The sequence below is a fragment of the Mandrillus leucophaeus genome, unplaced genomic scaffold (genome assembly GCF_000951045.1).
Source record: "Mandrillus leucophaeus isolate KB7577 unplaced genomic scaffold, Mleu.le_1.0 Scaffold156, whole genome shotgun sequence".
NCBI lineage: Eukaryota > Metazoa > Chordata > Mammalia > Primates > Cercopithecidae > Mandrillus > Mandrillus leucophaeus.
In genome coordinates, this window is record NW_012101543.1 from 4,504,898 (window position 1) to 4,529,940 (window position 25,043).

Here is a 25,043-nt window from a genome sequence, read left to right on the forward strand (position 1 = left end):
CAATTATACTATCCAGTTGATATTACTATTAATCCCTTTTTAGAGATGAGACAACAAGAGCTAAAATAAAATGGGCCAGGCATGGTGGCTCACGCCTGTAATCCCAACACTTTGGGAGGCCGAGGCAGGCGGATCACGAAGTCAGGAGTTTAAGGCCAGCCAGGCCAACATGGTAAAACCCTGTCTCTACCAAAAATACAAAAATTAGCTGGGCATGGTGGTGCATGGCTGTAATCCTAGCTTCTCGGGAGGCTGAGGCAGGAGAATTGCTTTCACCTAGGAGGCAGAGGTTGCTGTGAGCCGAGATCGCACCACTGCACTCCAGCCTGGGCCACAGAGCAAGACTCCATGTCAAGAAAGAAGAAAAAATAAAAGAAAAGCGAAAAGAAAAGGAGAGGAGAGGAAAGGAAAGGAGAAAGAATGAATTTATTTTTTAAATAAAAAGAATCTATGCCGATCTGAAATTTGAACACAAGCAGTCTACCATCTTACGTCTTTAAACACAAGGTCTTACATCTTTAAAGACCCAATGTATTACCTCATATAATAAATATTTGATATTGATGAATGAAAAAATCTTCCTCTTATTTCCCAACGTTTTAAAACTCTGTTTTCCAACTTCCCACATACACAACCTTACAAATTATATATATGATGAAAATATGTACTTCTACATATGTATGTAGCTTCCCAAATGCCAATTCGTAAACCAAGCTTAGCTTTCTATCTCTTGTTCCAGGAATGTTATTGAATAACTTTAACATAGCAATTACATTATGTCTCATTTTAAGTGAAAGAAAATATTGAGTTTAAAATACTGTGGAGCTCTCTTAACAGACATAATTAGGATCAATAGCTGGTCTGGGAATTTTGAAAAGTTTTTAAAGCAGAGAATCATAAAACTATGACATAAATTTTCGTAATTCTAGTAATATGTTTTAACTTAATACATAGAGTATGCAGGTTTTTGCACATCTTTGATGAAGAGCCAAGAATGTTTCTCTCAAGTATGTGTCCACTGAAGTGACTGGAGTTTCAGGTTGCCGTTCTTACTTACACCATACCCATATTTCCTTGTACTTGCTTGCCCGTTTCAGTTTCTTTATAGTGGAAACAATTTAGGAACCTGGAAGCATTCTGAGTTGAAAAGCCTTTAGGTGTGTCGTGATTTTCTTTTTGAATCTTTATAGTTGTATCTCCCCTACCTAAATCAAGGGAAATCCATTCTTAGGCTCTCATCCTTATGAAGTCTATTTATGAAGTCTGTGTAAAGCTACCTAACTTCATTTTCAAGGAAACAACTCCATTTTTAGGCAGGTGTCATTTCTTTGTAGATATTTTGTTAGCCTATGTAATTTACAGTGACAAATACAACAGGCCTAAAGAGATTTGGGAAGAAAGGAAACTGACACTAGGCAAATGCGTAACTTACCTGTTGGGAGAAGCATATGGAAATTTCACCAAATAGCCTATTCCTTGTGAGCACTCAGTGTACGCTAAGCAATTTACCATAAGAAGGAAATAGCATCAGTGACTCGATAACAATTTATAAGATAGAACTTGTGAAATATTAGCAATTAATACAATAAGGACTTTTCTAAGGCTACATAATAATTTAAAAATCTTTTTTAAAAATGTAAAATGCTTTAGGATGCCAAGATGTAATTTTAAAATCTTTTTCTTTTTTCTTATTTGATGGGTGTGTGTGTGTATATACACTATGTAGAGAAATGAATTACTTGCACAACTGGGAGGGACCTTCAAGAGATCCAGCCCAGTTCTCTGATTTCAGAGGAAAAAAGCCTGAGTGCTCTATTGGATACAGTATTGCCTCTAGGAAACCTGTGGGTTTGGTTTTAGAAATCATCGTAAAACTTAAAATAGTTTTAAGTGGCCTAATTTGAAGTATATAGCATTTCTACTAGGTTATCTAGATAATTTCTCAATTCTAATGTTTCAGCATTTGTAACCTATCTTTAAGTTTCATGTAGACTTATGGAGAGAGGCTTTTGGTGCTGCTTCTAATTCTTTTCCTCCAGTTACAATAAATTAATTTCCAAAGCAAGTGACACGCCAAATTGTTCACTGAATCAGAAGACTGGAGAATTATTGCATGTTTTGCCTGTGGGCAGGGACATATTCAGCCTATTTAATTAAGTTATCAATTTAATCTGTGATTTAAAATATATAGGAAGCAGAACCATAATTTGACTATATTGGTGCTACCTCAGAGCAAATTTATCAAGAATTGGATGCATTATCTTCATCTACACCCCAAGCTAGATCATCTCCCTAATCATTTTAAAGAATTAATTTCTGTTTACCCTACCATTTCTCCAGTCTTTTTCTGATTTTTCCCTTGGGCACCTTTACTTTCTTTAAATAAAATGATGTGTTTCTGCTTTTTTTTGGTTTGTTTTCATTTACCCTTTTCACACAATTGTTTCCTAAGCATTCTTAGATTTTTTCTTTTAGAAATTTTCCAGTTCTCAATATTTTGACATGAACTCAAACACAGCACCACAGCAAATAATCTGATATCTTACTTAATGATATACAATTTTATTTTACATTCTGTTAGTAACTTGGTTACATAGACTTGTTAGAATTTTTTATAGTTTGCAATTTACAACATTTTAGAAACTTAGATGCCTTTTATAGCATGCAAAAAAAGATGCCTTTTGACCTCCACGCATACTTGAAGATTTTCCTTTTATAATATCAGAACTGCAATGTCAAAGGTTTTACCCACTAGTAATAAAAATTAAAACAAATTGGCGCGGTGTCTCACACCTGTAATCCCAGGACTTTGGGAGGCCCAGGTGGGCGGATCACTTGAGGTTGGGAGTTCAAGACCAGCCTGACCAACATGGAGAAGCCCTGTCTCTACTAAAAATATAAAATTAGCCGGGCATGGTGGCATATGCCTGTAATCCTAGCTACTTGGGAGGCTGAGACAAGAGAATCGCTTGAACCCGGGAGGTGGAGGTTGCAGTGAGCTGAGATCATGTCATTGCACTCCAGCCTGGGAGATGAGCGAAACTCCATCTGAAAAAAAAAAAAAAAAAATTAAAACAAATTTTCTGTAATTGATAGGCACATGTCTAAAAGTATGTAAAATATTGATTACACTTGTTGTATTTTAAACTTCTTATCTATAGCATCAAACTTTCTGGGCCTTTGGTTAATGATGAGTGAAATAACTTGGAACCCCTCTAGATTATGATATACCAAGACCATTAACAACTGTGATAGTCTAAAGCCAGGATGAGGTAGGACATCCTGGAAATGGGAAGGTAGACTGGATGAAGATAAAAGAGGAAAAGGAAGTTGTTTAAAAACTGAGTAGTCAGCCAGGCACAGTGGCTAACACCTTTAATTTCAGCACTTTGGGAGGCCAAGGTGGGAGGATTGCTTGAACCCAGGAGTTCAAGACCAGCCTAGACGAAATAGCGAAACTCCATCTGTACCAAAAACACAAAAAATTAGGCATGGTGGTTTGAGCCTCTAGTTGTAGCTGCTAGGAAGGCTGAGGTGGGAGGATTACTTGAGCCCAGGAGGCTGAGGTTGCAGTGAGCCGAGATCGTGCCAGTGTACTTCAAACTAGGTGACAGAGTGAGACTCCATCTCAAAAAAAAAAAAAAAAAAAAAAACCTTGAAAAATGGTGAATTTACCAAAAGTATCAGTTATTTTTGGCTTAATATGTAAAACCGCACTTTCCTCCACTGTTTATGACACTGAAATTCCACATTTTCTATTTAAAGGTGGCAATCCAAATTTGGTTGCCATTTAAATACTGTCTAGGGAAATACACTTGCATTTTCTTAAATGTTAAATATAGATATTTCTATTACAAGGAGAGTCTGTGAAGTAGAATGTTTTATATTGCTTGGTAACTTTTTTTTTAAAAGGAAAAGATTTGTTTGATCATCTGCACCATAACAAGATTCAACTGCGGTTTTGTGCTTAATGTGGCTCGTACTGCACTGAAAGATGGTTTCAGATTGTTAGTTTTAAGACTTTTCTTTAAACTGACTTTTATATAAACGTAACATTTAGTATTTATTATCGGTATCTAAAATTTCACCAGTTAAATAAAATATTTCTGAGTACCATTGGTATACCTCAATATTTAATTATATTATTTTTTCAAAGTTAATAGGCACGGAAATACCCTCTGTGTGAATCATGCAATTTTTTCTTACTTTGTACGTGATTTAAAAAACACTACCAAAACCCAAAACCCCTCTCCCTTAAAATTCCTTAATAGGGACATCTTAGACATACCCATCCTTTATAGCTTACTTGCTATTTATTGAAACAGCAGCCAGTCCATCTTTCTGTCTTTCACCATTTCATATGTGGTTAGCCTTGGCAGGTTTGCTGCAAACAAATCTGATTGTTGGTTTTAAATTGCATGCCTCATTGAAGCCTTTAGTTATTTGAGCAAAAAAGTGGTAATAACTTATTATGTGTGATGTATCTGTTGACTGTAACATAATTTTATTCTAGAATCATGAAAACAGTAAAGCGAGGACCTGACTTAATGATACTGAGGAGATTTTTTTTTTCCAATAGTAGAAGTGTTCACTTCAGTTTCTTAGCCAATTTCAATACGGATAATTTGTCTCTTGGCTTGAATGTTGCTTTTGTTTTCCCTTAATTAAAGACCTTTGCTTTTGCAAAAGCTGTAGCATAGTAGCATCAAAATACATAATGTGCTTATTTTCTAAATTCTTATATAACTGTGACATTGACTTATAAAGATGAGTTTTCAGTTTCTATTTTAAAGTTACTTTTTAAATGTTTACTATTTTTTTCTGTATATACAAGACATACATCTATCACTTTAAAGAAAAAATAAAATGTATTATAAAAGACACACAATTTGATAGTTATAAAAAGACTTGTGTTCTTCCCAATATTTTATTTAAAACATGTAATTCTCATGAACATGTTCTACTTTTTCTTCAGACTTACAGATTTTATGTACTGAAAACATTTTAAGAGAACTTTTTAGTTATTACTAGAGAATGAACTTAATTTCTTTGTCAAAAACATTTATGTCTTGAAAACAAAGTTTGACTTAAAATTTCAAATTTGTATGGAAACAGTGCAGTGAATTATTTATTAGAACAACATGGCCAAAAATAAACATTACTATTTCAGAGGACCACACTGGATGAGATTTTCAGAAGCATAATGATTAGAGATGCACTTTAAAATACTTATTTCTAAAAGGGATGTTAGGTCAGTAGCATTTTTACAAACATTAAAAAATTGAATAATGATATTATTTCTATTTGCAGATGACATGATCTTTATATGTAGAAAACCACAACAATTCCACACACACACAAAATTTGTTAGAGCTAACAAATGAATTCAGCAAAGTTCCAGGATTAAAAATCAACAGATAAAAATCAATAACATTTTTTATATACAAATAAGTACCTAGCTGAAAAAGAATTTAAAAACCACTCCCATTTACAATAGCATAAAAAATACTTAGGGATAAATTTAACCACGGAGGTGAAAGATTTGTACACTGAAAATTGTAAAACATTGGTGAAAAAAATTGAAGACACAAATATATAGAAAAATATTCCATTACTCGATCAGAAGTATTGTTAAAATATTTATACTACCCAAAGAAATACAGAAATTTAATGCAATAACTATCAACATCCCAGTGGCATCTTCACGAAATAGAAAAATATAATCGTAAAATTTGTATGAAACCACAAAAAAACCCCAAATAGCCAAAGCAGTACTGAGGGGAAAATGGTAGAAGGCATTACACTTTCTGATTTAAAACTATATTACAAATCTATAGTAATCAAAATAGTATGCTACTGGCCTAACAACAGAAACCTACACCAATAGAACAGAATAGAGAGCCCAGAAGTAAATTCAAACATACATGCTCAAGTAATTTTACACAGGAGTGCTAGGAGGAGACAGGTGGAAAGAGTAATCTCTTCGAAAAAAGTGCTGAGACAGTTGGATTTCTACATGCAAAAGAATGAAATCGTATGTTTATCTTACACCACACACAAAAATCAACTCAAAATAGGTAAAGACCAAAATGTAACACCTGAAACCATGAAACTTCTAGAAGAGAACATAGGGGGAAAGCTCTTGGACCTTGACCTTAGCAATGATTTTTTGGATAACACACCAAAATCCCAGGCCAAAAGAGATAAAATAAGTACATGGGACCACATCAAACTAAAAAGCTTCTGCACAGGAACGGAAACAATCAACAAAATGAAAAGGCAACTGATAGACTGGGAAAAAATATGTGCAAAGCATATATCTGATAAGGAATTAATATCCAAACTTTATAAATAACTCTTATAACACAATAGGGAGAAAACAACCTGATTAAAAAGTGGGCAAAGGACATGAACAGACATTTCTCCAAAGAAGACATGAAAGTGGCCGACATATATGTATGGAAAAGTGTTTAACATCACTAAGCATCAGGAAATGGAAATTAAAACCACTGTAAGATATCACTTCACTCCTCTTATCAAAAAGACAAGATATAACAAATGTTGGCAAGAGTGTGGAGAAAAGGGAACCCTAGAACATTGCTGTTAGAAATGTAGATGGGTATAGCCGTTATGGAAAATAGTATAACGGTTCTTAAGAAAATTGAAAATAGAACTATATGATCCAAATAAGATAAAATCACCACCTCATAAAGATATCTGCACCCTCGTGTCCATTGCATTATTCACAATAGCCAAGATATGGAAATACCATAAGCATCCGTCCATGAATGAATGGATGAAGAAAACGTGGTATGTCTATAGGCACACACATGTATATACATACAATGGGATATCATTCACCCTTTAAAAAGGAAGGAGATCCTGCCATTTGCCATAACACAGATGAACCTAAAGGACATTATGCTAAGTAAGATGAACCAGACACAGAAAAATATTACATGATCTCACTTACATGTAGAATCTTAATTTTTTTTAAAAAGGTCAAATATTCAGAGAGAGAGAATAAAACAGTGGTTACCGTGGGCAGAGTCAGGGGAAGGGGCAGGAAATGGGGAGATGTAGGACAAAGGATACGAAGTAGCAGATGTATAGGATGAGTAAGTCTAGGGAATCTAATGTACACGAGGACTACAGTTAACAAAATTGTATTGTATTACAGATTCTTTTTAATAAGGAGATTTCAGCTGCTCTTGTCACAAAAATACTATGTGAGATGCTGGGTATGTTAATCGGTCTCGCTATAGTAACCATTGGACTATCTGTACACATCACATACCATCATGTTGTAAGCCTCAAGGATACACAATACAAGTTATTTTTAAGATAAGGAAAGTAAAATTCTCCTTTTAGCTCAGAAAAATAAAATTAACCCTGCAGGCACAAATATGACATATGCATGACTATATATACTAAAATTATTAATATTTCACTTAAATTTTCATAATGGTTCATAAGAGATATTTATGCCTGTGATCAGAGAACATGGGCACTATTATTAAATTATGCATTAAGTAATTACAGACATATTTAAGCACATCAAATTAAGATTTTCTGGGTTTTTTTTTGTTGTTGTTGTTTTGTTTGGTTTTTTTTTCCCACCATGCTGGTTCAGCTCTGGAGCTGTGGAATCAAGCTATTTTTGATTGCAGCCTGATATTTCCACTTTCAACCTGTCTGATTTTGGCAAATTATTTGTGTCTAATGAAAGTGAAAGTAATTATAGTACCTATTAATACTTTGTAGACTTGTGGGTAATAAATGTCAACTTTACCATTATTATTATAGTTATTGTAATTTTAGCAGTAAAAGACATAACTTTTCTGTATGAGAATTTTACAGAGTCATTTATTCATTACTTATAGGTATTGCAAGACTAGATATCTTTATGGATGTTAGGTGTTATAATTATGATACTTTTCTAATTACAAGAATAATATATATTCACTTTTTCTACAACATACTTTTCCACCCACTGAACAATATTTTCTAGACAATAATTTATGAATCTACCCACATCTTTTAAACAAAGATATACAACTTTATAATACAGATATAATGACAATTTTAAAAGATCAATTTATCTACTTATATGCATCTTGGGGTTACATTCTTTGGTTGTCGTTGCCAGAGCACTGCTATACCCGTTGTGTTATTGTTTTTATATGTTTAGATATTTGTAGAAGTATTTCTTTTGACCAGATGTGTATGTTGTTTTGCTGGATCTTAGGATACACACATTTAAGCTACAAATTGATAGGCTTAGCAAAGTTTCCTGCCAAACATTTTGGATTGTTTTTCCTCACTACTCATTTATGCAAACCGTTACTAATGCTTGGTGTTATAAATCTTTTACTGTTTTGCCAATTTTGTAAGTGAAAGTTGTTTTTATTATGTTGATTTGCAGTTTAATTATAGGGGACATAAGAGGCTTTTTATATATATTGGTTATTTACATTTCGTTTGAATTGTCTATTCACTTCCTTTTTCAATTTTATCCTTTATTGATTTTAGAAGCTCTATATTTGGATATGTTTTATCTTCTCTGTGTGGCAAACATTTTCTCACAGACCATTTCTTCCTTTGCTTATGGTATATTTTCTTATGTAGAACTTTATATCTTCATTTAGTCGGATACATTAGGAATATCTTTGGCAGTTTATGAATTCATATTATTTTTAAATGTTGTAATTTCAAGATTATAAAATAGTCCCTCATATTTTCTTTTAATCGTACAACTTTATACTTCTGTTTTGTCTCTCTTTGGAGTTTATTTTATGTATTTATATGTATTTTCCTGGCCTCTGTGTTTTGTGCTCTTCGTTTCTGCTGTGAGGACAGAGTAATGACTCTGCTCTGATAGGCAGTGTGGCAGAATATGACAGATGTGCCACAGAATCCCAGAACTGAAATTTCTGTTCTTACCAACAACAAGAAGAGAGACAGAGTGTGAACTAGCACACAAATGGAGTTTTTTGTGTGTCTATCTCTAACAACATTCGTTGAATAACTACCATTAGCAAAAATATTCATTGAATAAACATCAGGTTCAAGTGTCACATTAAAATATTATTAAAAATAACATTTTATGGTATATTCATGTTGCTTTTGGAGTGAAATTCCTAAAGAACATACGTGTAAAATGTTGAGCTCTTCATAAGGAGTGATATGAAGTTTTTTCCCCCCAGATCTCTGAAACTTTTTGCCTTTTAAAAGTAGTGTTCATCTTTTTAATTTCTTCCAATATGCTTGACCCCTCCCCGAGTTCTAGCATTAAAAAATGTGCCGCAAATGCAAAAACGGATGACTGCTAGGGCACATTTTAGTAGAATTTGAAATAGGTGATGTGAATTTTACTGTACTGAAATCCTAAAGAATCATCCCATTCATTTCTTAGTGAAAAAGTTCAAATTAATGCTTTGTGCCTTCCGATTCAGACCTTTTCTTACCTGATCTTGTCTTGGTTTGTGTTCCAGTCTTCAGGAACCAGTATTACTGTGGACATCGCCGTCATGGGCGAGGCCCACGGCCTCATTACCGACCTCCTGGCAGACCCTTCTCTTCCACCAAACGTGTGCACATCCTTGAGAGCCGTGAGCAACTTGCTCAGCACACAGCTCACCTTCCAGGCCATTCACAAGCCCAGAGTGAATCCCGTCACTTCGCTCAGTGAAAACTATACCTGTTCGGACTCTGAAGAGAGCTCTGAAAAAGACAAGCTTGCTATTCCAAAGGTAGGTAGTAATGACCTACTCCTTAAAGGGTTAAACTATTTTTTTTTTTAATTGTCTTCTAGGCCTCCTTCCTGTCACCTCAACTCCATCTGCAGATTAATATCAGTGACTCAGGCAAAATGTGTTGATCATGGTGACAAAAGTAATAAATATTTAAACATAAAGACTTCTGTCCTTATACTTGATAGTTTTCTATACATAGAAAATGTATCTTTTTATGTTACCTCTTTTATTTAATCTTTCATGTTACATGCAAGAAGTTTTTTCTTCTATATGCCAGATGCTTTTCTAAGGTGATAAGGATATTGCAACAACAACAACAAAACAAAAAAAGACAGAAATCCTTGCTCCTTTCTAGTGCAGATTCTGTTTAAAATTCGTTGACTCCTAAAACTGAAGGTTCTTTACTCTTCGATTTTCTTGAATGATATACTTCAAAATGCCCTCATGACTTTCCAATACACAATCAGTTTTGAACCCAGAACAGTTTTAGTCAATTATAGATTATTTAAAGTGAAATATGTCCTTAGTGATTTCTATAAGCATATATTTTATATGTAAAAGGAAGAAATTACACAAATTTATTCTTTTTACATATATGGTATGAGTTTTATGAAAGTCAATTATAAGAGGATCCTCACCCAGTTTAGATCTCAATATTAATTAAAAATAAGGCATATTAAAGACAAGAAAATCAGAGTGTCAGTGGTCTCTGGTATATTCAGCACAGTTACTTATTTAGTAGACAGTCAGCTATCCCTTGGAGCTGGTGGTCAGTCAGTGACACCTGTGCTTCTGCTGTTGTGCGTCTCTTCTCTCAGGAATGTGATCTTCATAACTTTGTCAATAACATATTTACATAGTTTCCTTCCAATATGCAATTCCCTAAGAAAGATATACCTAAGTATAATATGACAGTAAGGAAATGGAGAGAAAGATTAACTGGTTCCTTCAGGTCTCAAAATAGACCTGAGGTCAAAGACAGATTTAAGGCAAGAAACCTGGTATTTAAGAGTGTTTGACTTTTTCTCTTCCAACTGAATTACCTTCTAAGATGCACATTCAGATGTTTAAGAGACACTGGAAACTATTTAATGTCAGAGCTATTCTTAAATCCCAAGTTGACATATAATTCATTTCTCAAAATTTTTTACCTTCTTCGGAAGAGCAGAATGTCTTTGTGAGCTATGCCTGTGTGGTAGGTTTATTAGGAGTGATTAGCCACAAACAAAAGTGGGTTGTGGTTCTGTCTATTATGACTGTTGCTGAAGTTATAGAAAAAAGAGCTTCAGTTTAACTTTTTTTTTTTTTTTTTTTAATTTTTAGATGGAGTCTCACTCTGTTGCTCAGACTAGAGTGCAGTGCCCCGATTTTGGCTCACTGCAAGTTGGCCAGGCTGGTCTCAAACTCCTGACCTCAAGTGATCCACCCGCCTCGGCCTCCCAAAGTAGCTGAGGTTTACATGGGATTACAGGCATGAGCCACCGCACCCCCTAGTTTAACTTTTAAGGTCAAGACTCACTTTAGAGGGTTGGTGCTCATCCTAGTGATCCCAGACTCTTGTCTCAGTGCAGATGACGCTACATGTCCTGTTTAGGATATGGTGGGAGAAGAAATAAGAAGGGGAACAGCAGGTTGGCCAGCAGGGTCTCCTATTAAGAGGAGTTGACACTGATGACATTACCCGTATCTCTGATGTCTAAGTTACATTAACCATAAGAGAAGTGGTACATTTTGTGAAAGACTTACATTCTTACACTGAGCTCCTTTTGTTTGTAAATGAAGATAATAAAGTCAATAATACTTGGCGGTATAGACTGTGGTGCAAGGTGATATAAATTAATTCATGCTCCCAAGCAAGTGACCTTTGAGGAAAAACTTCTCATAATAACTAATATGTGTGTATAGGTTTGTAAATCCTGTTGAATAAATATAACTATAAAATTATCCCAGAGGTAATTGACTCACTCCTATAATCACATATTTGTATAAGCATTGAAATAAAGACCCTAAAAGGTTATTTATTTATTTATTTATTTATTATTTTTGTTTTAGACAGAGTTTTGCTCTTGTCACCCAGGCTGGAGTGCAGTGGTATGATCTCGACTCACTGCAACCTCCGCCTCCCAGGCTCAAGCGATTCTCCTGCCTCAGCCTCCTGAGCAACTGAGATTACAGGCACCCACTACCACACCAAGCTAATTTTTGTATTTTTGGTAGATGGGGTTTCGCCATGTTGTTCAAGCTGGTCTCAAACTCCTGACCTCAGATGATCCACCCACCTTGGCCTCCCAAAGAGTTGGGATTACAGGCGTGAGCCACTGCGCCTGGCTGCTGATTTTTATAATATGCGTTCATTTTGGCCAGATAATCTTTTATTAAATTTCTGAGCACTCAAATTTTAGATAGGTGATATTCAACCAATATAATTTAGTTAATTCACTTCTAATGAAAAGCTCATTTCCTTCTATTATATTACATAAAATTTAAGAGATATAAAATATGCTTGGTAATGAAGTCAAGTCTCTTTCCTAGCGCCTGAGAAGGAGTTTGCCCCCTGGCTTGTTGAGACGAGTTTCTTCCACTTGGACCACCACCACCTCGGCCACAGGTCTACCTACCTTGGAGCCTGCACCAGTACGGAGAGACCGCAGCACCAGCATCAAACTGCAGGAAGCACCTTCATCCAGGTGGCATACGGCTCCTGCTGGTTTAATGTCTCTTAGAGAAGTTACTTACCAAAAATGAGTTGTAAATTACAAGAGAAGGAAGGCTAACCCATTACATTTGGTTGGAGGTCAGCTTTGAATATGGAAAGGGTACATGGTTTAAATGCAGAGCAGTATAGGGGTTAACACCAGATAATTAGGTTTAACATCTGTTGTGTGACCCTAAATATAAGTGGAAAGCATGACCTGATGTGATCTCTGCCATTGTGACCTTAGAGGGGAAGGGTTAAGCTCCAGGGCAAAGGTAGGTAATTTTATCTACATTGAGATTCATACTGGGATCCTTAAATCAAAAGTGTCTAACTTGACATTTGCAATTGATATGAGATGCCCCTAGCCCAGTCACTAGCCTCCCCCAAGACCAGCTGTCTTAGCTTTGTACAAAAGACAAAAGAGCAAATCAAAAGCAGATCATCCTAAGAACACCTAGATAAGTGCAAACATTTGGTAATTTAAACTTTTCTGAGGATATTAATTCCAATTTTTCAAAGCAACTTAAAAGCCAGAATTACCAAAACTAAAGAAAAGGTTATATTAACATGTAAAAAGAATTTTGAAGAAAATAGCTAAGGAAAGTGCATTTAGAAGGAGATACTGTGTCCTTTTCTATTTAGAATAAAAATATTGTACTTATCATACTTTATTCAAATCCATTAATTGTGAGACCATTTACCATATGATTTCAGGTTTTTAAAGCACATATATCAGTTTTATCAATAACCTAATGAATGAAAAATATCCACATTTATGTCGTATTACATGATAGCAATATCAGAAGTAATTTTCTCCTGATCCTTAGTCTGGGATATAAATAAACCACCATACTGAAACTAATAGAAATATTTCAGATTATAAGAATTTAATGACTGCTGACTTCTCTTTTTTGATTAAAATTTTTTAATTGATTTCTTCCATATTATTTGTATTCTAAAAAATCTGTAGAATTGGAAGCAAACTCGGCTGGGCTTGGTGGTTCACGCCTGTAATCCTAGCCCTTTGGGAGGCCGAGGTGGGCGGATCACGGGGTCAGGAGATCGAGACCATCCTGGCCAACACGGTGAAACTCCGTCTCTACTAAAAATACAAAAATTAGCCAGGCGTGGTGGCGGGCACCTGTAGTCCCAGCTACTTGGGAGACTGAGGCAGGAGAATGGCACGAACCCGGGAAGTGGAGCTTGCAGTGAGCCCGGATCGCACCACTGCACTCCAGTCTGGGCAACACAGCAAGACTCCATCTCAAAAAAAAAAAAAAAAAAAAAAGAATTGGAAGCAAACTCAAATGTCATTATGTATTTTATATGTCAGTAAAATTCCACTCCATCCTATTACCTGGACTTTTATAAAACTTGTAAACACAAGAAGAGATTATGCAGTGTTTCATGAAAATTTCTTGAAATTTGAAATTAGAAGTCAATGGTAATATTTTTCTCTAAAAATATTGATCATTGACAATTGCTACAGCAGCAAATACTGATAAATGTTAACAGTATTACTGTTAACTATTGCTTAATAAAATGAATTACGTTTTCAGTGTGTATCATTAGAGTCTACCTATTCTGCCAATGCATCTTGCTGTTTCCTGTCATAGCATAGGTAGTGCTTCATGATTTCCTTCCCATAGAATGACTATCAAAAATCCACTCATGCCTTGTCAAATGTCTTTCTTTCTGTTATTCTTTGTTACTTCGAGTCAAATCCTATTTCCCCTGCTTTTCTCTTCTCTTAGTCAATTAGATGAACTTGAGGGCTTAAATTGAAATCATGACAAGGAAAAAAGTTCCAAGAACTTTTAAGAACTTAACGGCCGAGGGTCTTGTCATTCTTCTTTGTAAAATGGATACATCCAAATATTTACAATAGAGATAAGGAGTAGCATATGATTCCATTCATTCTCATTCTCTCATTCCTAAAAATACTCATAGATGTCTTGCCTGGGTATACGTTTTCCTCACTGCCTGATATACTATCTCATAATCTCACTGTCCTGTGAAAAGTACTGATGTAAAATCTGAAAGCAATATAATTTCTTCATCATTGTGAAGAAAGGAAATTCATTCTGAATAGAATTTGATCCCTTTAAGGAAAAACCATTTTTAAGTAAGTGGCAGTAGTACCACCGCTAAATACAGCTAGTTTTGGCTTGATCATAAATCAAAGTTAAAACCTTCTTTTGAGTTTTAGCCCTGAAATTTCTTCCCTTTTAGCCCTTTTATTTATTCCTTCCCGTATCTGTTCATTTATTGGGTCTCTTATTCTAAAAGAAGAATAAGAGTGAGAAATAAAAATTAGGAACACAACTTATATTCCTTTATATATACAGCTGGATAATTTACTCTGGGTAATTTTAAATACAGTCTGGTAGAAAGCACACAGGACTGAGAATCTGAAGGGTCTTGGCCCTACTACTTAGAAATGTACTGTGTTCTTAGAGGCAAGTCATTAGGCTGCCAAAGTCTCTGTACCCAATTACAAGGAGTCATTAGGAAAAAGGGGAGCTTGGACATAATTGGAGGAGTAAATTAGATGGAAGAATACAAGTAGGTGCTTTAAAAAATAGGCTTTAGAGAAATAGAAAAAGCTGAAATACATCAGAGCCTAAATCATTCCAAGTTGACCTTGGAATTGACCCCTGCCTGTATATTCAGGCAAAAAGAAAGCAGTAAACTTGGCAAAAGAGACAGTTACCTAATCAGACTTTAAGGACTTAGAATGGAGTCATTATGGGGATAATAAGAGCATAAGACCACCTTTGGGAAGAAGATTGAGATCTTCCATCACAGGCACATAGATAATTTTCCTCTGCTGTGCCAGCATGAGGAAACCATGTAAAGCCTTTCCTAAGCTGTTCTCCTTTACAGAATCCAAATATTTCATATTCATGAAATTTAAACAGGAATCCGGAAATAAAGAACAACGATGAAAAACTGAAAACTGTAAGGGTCTCACAAAGCAATATATGAAAGCACCTGTAAACTATAATGCATTTATGTATAATATAATACATTGATTTATTGTATTGATAGTAAAATACAATTATTGTATTAAGAATGTGATATGACTAGGATGTTATTTATCTTGAGTTCATTAAATCTGCATTTATTAAGGATACTCTAATGTATTTTGCAAACTTTAAAATGAACACATTTTAAATATTTTTATTTGAAAAAATAGTAAATTGTTGAGATAGCCTTCATAATATATCTTTCTGATATATTAAAACATTCAGTTACTGTAAGGCATTGTCTTTAAAAAGTCTACTTAGAAAAGTAAAAGTAATAACCTATTCACTGTATTATGTAATGAGAACTGCAAACATTTAGGCCACATATACATTATATAATAGTTGTTCACAGTAATCAGTCAGTCAATCCAGCAAAATAAATTAAAAGGGACCAGCACCACCAGAAAATAGTCAGTGTTGTAATCTGTTTCAGATCCAAAGTTTCTTTCATCTCATTATTTCCTAACTACCAAGAACTTGTGAAATACGTAGGATGTGCTTTCTGAGAAGGATGTCAAACAAATATTTTTATGCCTTACTTAATTGCATTTTATAATTGCTGAAGGTCATACCACATTTCAAATGTTCTCATATATGGAAAACTGCTATTAGAAGTGGGGAGAAAGATGAAGTTTTAAAATACCTGGGTCAATAGTTGAAGAAAAAATCTCTCTGAAATGGAAAAAAAAAAAAAAATTGAGATAAGAAGTGTCAGAGTGTCAAACTGACCTCAACATAAATTACAGATCTTACCCATTGCTGAATTTACTAGTAATCAAAGGATACAGACAATAGTAAGACTCATGCTTAGCATGCTTTCCTTTGAGAGGTCTATTAGTGCAATTTTCTGAAAGTCCCTTTATTCCACATTAGCACATGTTCTGGTTTGGATTTAGCAGTCAGGGTTCTAAGCAATGCATGCATAATATTACTTGCACAGAGGGAACCATTTCAGCTCTGGAACCTCTCCAAATTCTCCCGTATTAATTATAAACTTATATGGCAATCTCCATGCATCCGTGAGCCCACAATTCTATGGATTTTAGGTGTTTTACGATAAGCCACCCAGACAGACCAGGCACATCTTGGTTACATTGCCAATCTAAGATTGGCAAAAGATCAAATTGTCAAATTCTATTTATGTAAATTATGGATTGTACCCAGTACCAAATTTACTAGTGCTTGAAAGGACACAGGTGTTAGCAAACATAGACCAAGCACTTTTCCCTTGGAGCAGTCCAAGATTGCCAACATGACTTTCGAAATTCCCTTCTCTCCCAAGTTAGGATGGAGTCTATTTCAGATTCAACGTGTATAAATTTTGAGCAACACATACAGAGAAATTTTGTCTTGGAATACCTCCAAAATTTATAGCCCATGAATTGCATGACTTACATAACATTCTCTAGCTCAGTTTTCCATGAATCTATTAATTCCACATTTATTTACAATAAGCAACCTAGGCAGACCAAGTACATCCTGGTAAAAGCATTTGCTAGATGAAGATTCTGCATTACCTTTCACCTAGTACATATCATCAGTATGGTTAGCATCAGCTCCATTGTTGGCATGTCCCTTTTTACAAATTCCCTTTTTACAAGGGAATTTGACTAGATAATCACTTTTTTTCTAGGTTATCACCAGTAAAGAGAAATCATAAGCTAAAGGCCTGCTGCTAATCATTTCCGTCACAAGGAAATAATGCAAAAAAAATTATTTTTGAATGATTTCATGGTCATTCAGTTTTTGAATACAAATCCACCAAAAATAATAGAGTACTGAAGTAAGCATTATGACATTTACAGCTTATGTAAATTCACCTGCATCTTAACCAGTTAATCTGCAAGCCTCTTTTAGAAAATCTGTGAGGAATGCAATTTTAGAGTACAGTAAGAAGGTGTTTAATTTTTATTAATTGGATAATAAGAGGTTATCTTTCCTCTTTGTTAACCCAGTATGGTTGATGAGTAACTGCTATATCCCTGCAACAGAGATGGTTTTTTTTTGTTTTTTTGTTTTTTTTTTTTTGAGATGGAGTCTCGCTCTGTCGCCCAGGCTGGAGTGCAGTGGCCGGATCTCAGCTCACTGCAAGCTCCGCCTCCCGGGTTCCCGCCATTCTCCTGCCTCAGCCTCCCGAGTAGCTGGGACTATAGGTGCCGCCACATCGCCCGGCTAGTTTTTTGTATTTTTTAGTAGAGACGGGGTTTCACCGTGTTAGCCAGGATGGTCTCGATCTCCTGACCTCGTGATCCGCCCGTCTCGGCCTCCCAAAGTGCTGGGATTACAGGCTTGAGCCACCGCGCCCGGCCCAGAGATTGTTTTTACATAATCTGTTTCATCACTGAGAAGTACAGTGGTTCTGTCACTGAACCTGAACCAATACTCAGATTGGAAAATCTATTACAGAAATGATGGTTAGGTTCTGGCAAGACTGGCCCAATAACTGATGAATAATTTCTTTTATTTTCTTTTAATTCTCTCTTGTCGGTGCTGTTAGTCCTGATTCTTGGAATAATCCAGTGATGATGACCCTCACCAAAAGCAGATCCTTTACTTCGTCCTATGCTATTTCTGCAGCTAACCATGTAAAGGCTAAAAAGCAAAGTCGACCAGGTAAGTAACTTAACTGGAGAAGGGTTCATACTGTAAGTGTGGAGTCATAGAGCAAACCAGACCTTAAGTGTTGAAATATTCTGAGGGTGCCCTGTATTCAGTTATGTTTGGTTTGTCTGTTCTAATAACCAATTAGTTATTTTTTTAAAGCCTCAATAACCAATTAGTTATTTAAATTTCTACCTTATGTGATACAGATTCCTTCAAAGTTGTTGTATCAGATTTCCTATCTTGAACTAATTAGATGCACAGGAAATGACTTTTACCATCAAGGATCATCTCTGGTAGCATCATCTCATGATAGAAATTCCAATTTTTTAGTGTCTATTAAAATTGTGTTTCAGGAGTATGATATATGACTTCAAGGAAGTGTTTCATTTACTACACATGAACTCTGATAAGGAATTGAGATATCGAAATTAAGAATAATAAAGCTTTAGATAGGAACATGAAATGATATTGGGGAAGACTACCTCATTTGTTCAGGGTTCTTGCTCACCCAAACCTGTAATAGGAGTTTGTGTGAGATTCTGTCTCTGAATTGCCTTTCCCCTAGAAGCCCAATTAAGAATCTGGAATGTTTCCTCTGACCTTTCCTTTTTGGAATCACGGTTTCACTTCTCAGTATTACAGAAAATATCAATGAGATTTTCAGTAACTTCCTTAGTTTCTTAATCTACTGCCTTTAGCAGTTTAAGAGTTCATCAAATGGTTAAAAGTAAAACTGCCCACTTCCCACTGAGATATGAAACATTCAAGTTCTGGCTGCCATGGCAACCCCAAACTCCAATTTTTATGTCATCAGCCTCATGACATTGCTAAAAGCTCTGCTGGCTTGCCTCCCGAATAGCTGCACCCCTCTGTCTGGATCCTTCACTTCTTACTCCATGCCAATAGTCAGTAAATCGTGCTATGAAGGGAAGAACAGTTTACAAGATTTGGGCTCACCTTTCTGAGGTTCTCCTCTTTATGGGAATCTAGTCCCTCAGCATTGTGTGCTCTGCCTCGATAACTTTTTTGTATCATTTTATTGGAATTACATCAGTAAAAGAGATCATTAAGCTAATCTACTTTTCCAACAACTAATCTGGTCCTCTCTGCTCTTTAGAAATGTTCATTAAATTTTGCCACTTAGAAGTTATTAATGACCTGCTAATAAAATTGAGCTTTCACCAGGGCCAGGCAATGTAGGATAATGTAGGCAAATACTTTTAAATTGAGATATTCCTGAAGGCAAATGCGGATTAGCTCAGTACTAAGAAGAATCATCTGGGACTCCAACAAGGTGGAGAAACTGCATTTGAGAATTCCACATTAAACCCAAGAGTCTTAAAGGAGCGCTAAAGTGGTTTTAGGTATGTAAGGCCCCTTGGCTCCCTACAAAAATATATACAGATACTTTTGGAAGGGAAGCATCACCAGTTAAGGGCCATGAGATTTTATCAGATCAGATTCAAACATAGAGCTTACAACCAGGATCACTAATTGCACAAAGAAACACCATGAGTTTGAGTTAACAGAAACAAAAATACAACTTTCTAGATCTGTAAAAGGATGAAAATATTTAAATTAAAATTTAATTCAAAAATTTACATATTTAAGGAAAAATAATAGCAATGAGAAAAGACGTAACTGCAGAGCAGCTAAATATAACTTTTGGAAATGTAGTCAAGGAAATATTAAATAGTATAGTAGACTACTGAATTAGTAAACTGGGTAGAGAACGATCTGAAGAAATTATCCAGAAAGCAATACAGATGAAAAATTGGAAAATATAATAGATTTTAGGAGATACAAAAAAATTAGAGAGTCTAATATACATGATATGTGTAATCAGAGTTTTAGTAGCAAATAGAAGACAAAAAATACTCAGGAGAAGCCTAGTAAATGGAAAGAAACTCACACGTAGATACAAAATAGTGAAACTACACAACACCAAAGATACACACACAAAAAAATCCTAAAGTCTACCAGAGAAAAGACAAATTTCCTTTTCAGGAAAGGCAATCAGGCTGAGAGCAGAACTGTCAGAAATACTAGGAGTCAGAACACAGTAGAATATTTTCTTCAAAGCTCTGAAACAATATGATAACCTAAAGTTTTGTGCCTGGCAGTTTCATCTTACAAGAATAGGAGCGAACTAAAGACAATTTGAAAGAAGTCAAAACTTTACCATCTGCCAAATCTTTACTAAAAGAATTTATGATGGATATATTCTAGAAAGAAGCAGAAGAAGAGAAAGTTTGAGATCTAATAAAAATGTTAAACAAATCTGAAAACCATGAGTCAATCCAAACAAACATTAAATTCATAAATAATAGTATTTCCAGATTTGTGAATAGTTTTTATAAGATTTTTTAAGGACAGAACTAAAATTTCAGACAGTAATAATATGTAATTCAAGAGATGAAATATAAATTTAAGTGTTCTAAATCTATGAGTAGCTCAGAAAGGGGGTTCACATGAGAAAACTGAGGAACAAGAAGGTTAAGTAATTTGCTTTCTCTAGGTCATACAATGAATCCGAATACTTTCTTTTGTCCTAATGACTTCATACTAGAAACAAATGAGGATGACAAATTGTCATAATTTAAGGTTAGGATTTTTTTTGGTTCTGACTTTGGGTAGGTGTAAGATAATAGAAGGATTTGGTTTTCTCTCCCTGTTTCTTTGGTTCAGTAATAACATAAAAATTATTGAGTAACCAACATGATAAGATCAAGAAGCTGAAAGTTATGATTAGGCAGACACTGGAAATAACAGAGCAAATGATGCAACAGCCTCATATTCCTGTGTCCTGATCCCCAGTTGGTATGACTGCACTTTAGAAGAAAGAGCAAAGTGTAAAAGGAAAGGAATGTTCACATAAGATACCACATGGGTAGGTGGTAGGAATGAGAGCCACAGCCATAGCAAGAGTGCCCTTCCATTCTTGCCATCAAGTGCATAAGACATTTCCATCATGATCATTTTGGAGTGGATTTTGCATTGTGGCATCTTTAGACAGCTGTCACAGCACAGCTAAAAGTTTATAAAATAACCTGTATCCCAGGCATGCTGAATCTAACTGATTAAATTCCTAAAGGTCTGCCAAAAGAGACAAAAACATCTATCAAGAATCAGAGAGCCGAAAAGAGATTACAACTCTATCCTAATCAGATAGGCCCTTCTGCTTTAAAATCCTTGCTTCCCTGTTTGGGTTGTTGATGGAGCTAAGTAGTTGTGACATGTTTGATGCAGTTGACTGTGATGCATCCTGGTTTTCCATAAATTCCATGGAAAGAAGCTGGGAAGAGCCCCCTCGTGGCAAAGAGTGTAAGCAAATGGAATCAAATGAAATGTGAAGAGAGTCTGAGGAAACACGTAAGAGCAATAGGCAATGAGGTGGAGAGAAAGCAAGTATGAAGTAAGAAGAGACATACAGAAAGATAAATACCCTGTTTCCAGAGAGGGCTAATGAAATCTGTTCTTTGCGCAAATCAAGTAAACAGAGTGTCCTTTAGTTCAGTCAATCAATGTTAATTTTAAATAACTGAAACACAAATTATTATGCAGTTACTAATATAAAATAAATGAATGAAATCACATAGGACTCCTTTAATTGAAGCTTAAAAGCAGGAGATTCAAATATAATTTGTATTTTCAATTTTGCTCCTCTAGTATGAGTCACTGACATTATGGAGCTACCATGATACCATTCTGCTTTAAAAATTCCTTGAATTTATAGTTACTGTATTTGCAGTAGTCCTTTCCCGGATTCTTGTAAGTTTGGCTGCCGATTGCAGTGATAACAGATATCTCTACACCTATAATCTAGACTGTTTTTCTTATACAAAATTTGAAAATATAGAGAACTTTAATTACGGTATTCTGATTCTTTTTCTTTGGCATTCTCTTTAGATGCAATTTCTGCTTTGGAAAAAATATTCAGGCTGTCCATTTTCATCTGGGCATGGAAAAAAAAGATGTCTTTATCAGACAAGCTGGTTCCTTTTTTGTTCCATTAAAATTAAACTGAGAGAGTTTTATAGCACAAAACAGATGGATTCACTTAAATAATTCCCCTGCAGTATTGTTTATTTTCTCTCTTTGATTGCCCAAAATTCCTTGTGTCCTGATACACATTTTCTCATGCTCTCAGGAACAAGGAATTAAAGGCCGAATTACTCAAAGGAGTTGGCATTTTAGACTTTATTTTTAAAATTATATTTTTAATTTTTCGTTTTTAAGTGTTTTGATTTTAAGTATTTCACATTAGGACAGTTTGAATCATTCAAAAATTTATGTTTCATGAGCTATGTCTTCTTCCTGGAATCTGCTAAAATTACTCAAATATAAAGTGAAGATAAACATTAATATATTTGAGAGAATGCATGTTTATCTGAATCTCTTCAGTCATGTGTGAGTGTGTAAATGTGTGAGTGTGCGATGTAAAATTAGATGAGATTTTCAAAGGTTCTAACAGTCATCCCTCTAACTTTAGACATGATTACATTGAAAGCATTTTAGAAAATTTGTTTTTGAAGACTTCCAAAGGTTATTCCTCCCAGTTCCTTAGATTGTCCTCTTCCTGTATCTGAAATCATTTATTTATAGTTTATCCTTTCTATAAAGAAAATTTGGTTATTATCTGCATTTATCTCCCTATCTTTTTGAAGACCGATACGGTCTTCAAAACATGCATGTACATCCTAATTCTTTCTGTTTTTAAACTTCAAGTAAACTGTGATAATGCACACTGGGAAAAATAGTAGTTTGGCTTTGGGAAAGAAAGAGAACTTACACTTTTATAACTTTAGCTTCTCACCTGCAGAATAGAAATATCCCTGCTTCTCATGAGTGTTGCCGAGAGTTACCCTTTTTTTTTTTTTTAATTTTGTGAGACGGATTCTTGCTCTGTCGCCCAGGCTGAAGTGCAGCTGTGGCGTGATCTCAGCTCACTGCAACCTCCACCTCCCGGGTTCAAGTGATTCTCCTGCCTCAGCCTCCAGAGTAGCTGAGATTACAGCCATGCGCCAGCATATCAGGCTAATTTTTGTATTTTTAGTAGAGATGGGGTATCATCATGTTGACCAGGCTGGTCTCGAACTCCTGATCCCAGGTGATCCCCCCTCCTCGGTCTCCCAAAGTGCTGGGATTACAGGCATGAGCCACCACGCCTAGCCGAGTTATGCTTTTAAAAGTGTTCAAAATATGTAGACTAATACTACAGAAGCAGAGCTTCTCTATTACAGGTTTATTTTAAATTTCATCCCAGGCAGTAAATTTGATGTCTTAAAATCTGCTTGTTTGTTTAAATTTAGTTAATCTGTGAGTTCCAAGAACTCTAATGGTTGTGTGAATTTTAAAATTTGTGTTTGAGAGTGAATTGCATGTATCTGAAGCAATCAGCTGGCAGCTACTAAAACTTAGCAATGAAAAAAATCACTCTTCTCATAAATTGCCTTCAGAAAAAACAGGGTGTCAAGACAGAAATGGACAATGTTCTCATGGGCTTTGAACTATTGTTCTGTTAAAAAAAAATTGTGTAGAAAACTGTCCCAAAACTCACAGTTTACTATGAGAACAACTAAGGAATTGCCTAACACAGTGTCTATCAGGAATCTCTTTTTCTTATGACACAGCAATTACTTTTAATTGCTGTTTTTGCAATTACTTTTCATTGCAAAAACCACAATTACTTTTGCACCAACCTAATAAAACTTTGCCCTGGCCCTACCCAACCCTATCCAGACTTGCCCAGCAACCTCTCTGACCACGTTCCCTGCCCCTCTTTTTCCTTTTTGCTAAGCTGCCAACCACTGACCTCCTGACTGCTCCTCTGACATCCCCCAGGTATGTCCCTCTTTCCTGAACATGCTTTCCCCAGCTACTTCTCTCTAAATGTCTTCTGTATTTCATGAGGCCTCTCTTCAAATTTTACCCACCCCCACCCCTTCCCAGCCAGGAAGGCCTTCCCAGTCCATCCTATCTAAAGAGCATTTATGTTCTTCCCTGCCTTCTACCCTGTGCATTGTTTTCTTCCTCTTATTTGAATTTAAGTTAACTTTTCTTTTTTATTGACTTTATTTTTTTAGTTTCTGTCTCCCCTAAAGAGGTGGGAGCTCCATTAAGAGCAGGGATTTTATTTTGTACCCTACTCCATCCATGGAGCAAGACTCACAATAAATACTTGTTGGATGAATAAATCCTTGAGATACTCAGTACAGATACCTTGCTAAACTTTCTACCACATCTTACTAGGATTCAGCTCCTTAACGGCTATGGTACCTTTCTAAGATTATCTGGAGTTACAGTCTAAATCCAAAAAGTGGTCAAAATTAGACCAACCCTTTTTAACCTTTACATCACAGCACCCATCTATGTGTAATAGTATTTGTGAATACCATAGCATTGGAGAAATGAGAAGGGATTTTGAGTTTTAAAACTAGATTTCCTTTATTTTATAAAATTATAATGAGAAAAACTAATTATAAGCTATTGGAGATAATATTAAAAATTGAGTTTATTCTAGAGTTTCCAAATAAAATATTTCTTTTTTAAAAAATATTTTCAACCAGTAAATAATTCACAGCAAACTTGGAACCCACTTGCTGCACACAATCATACATTGGCTGGGAAATTCTGAGTTAAAACCTTTGTGAACTTAATTTTTTGTTTTGATTTGTTTTTGGCTCAGGATACTATGTAATGTGAAGGCTTGTCGTTATCTTTGGAAAAATAACTGAGTCTTTTTAATAGAAGTAGAAACCCAAATAAAAGCCATTAGGCATTACATAAGGAGCAATGCAAATGCTGCCTAATAGGCCATTGATTTTACTTCCCCCTTGGATAGTCTCTGATAGAGGTACTGGCTTATAAGCCTCATTTTACTAAGAATAGCTGGGTTTGCTCTATATTGTTCCACGTACTAGTACTGTGACCTTGGGAGGGTTTTTTACACTCTCT

General features: G+C 35.3%; 1 protein-coding gene across 1 annotated transcript in view; it reads left to right on the forward strand.

Moving 5' to 3' along the window:
- The window catches only part of PDE3A (phosphodiesterase 3A, cGMP-inhibited), a 311,744-nt gene that overhangs the window by 236,059 nt on the left and 50,642 nt on the right, over nucleotides 1–25,043 (forward strand). Inside the window, exons 3-5 of the mRNA XM_011975469.1 lie at nucleotides 9,495–9,752; nucleotides 12,288–12,442; nucleotides 17,980–18,095. Coding sequence (XP_011830859.1) covers nucleotides 9,495–9,752; nucleotides 12,288–12,442; nucleotides 17,980–18,095 — 529 coding nt within the window. The remainder of the gene's footprint in view (nucleotides 1–9,494; nucleotides 9,753–12,287; nucleotides 12,443–17,979; nucleotides 18,096–25,043) is intronic.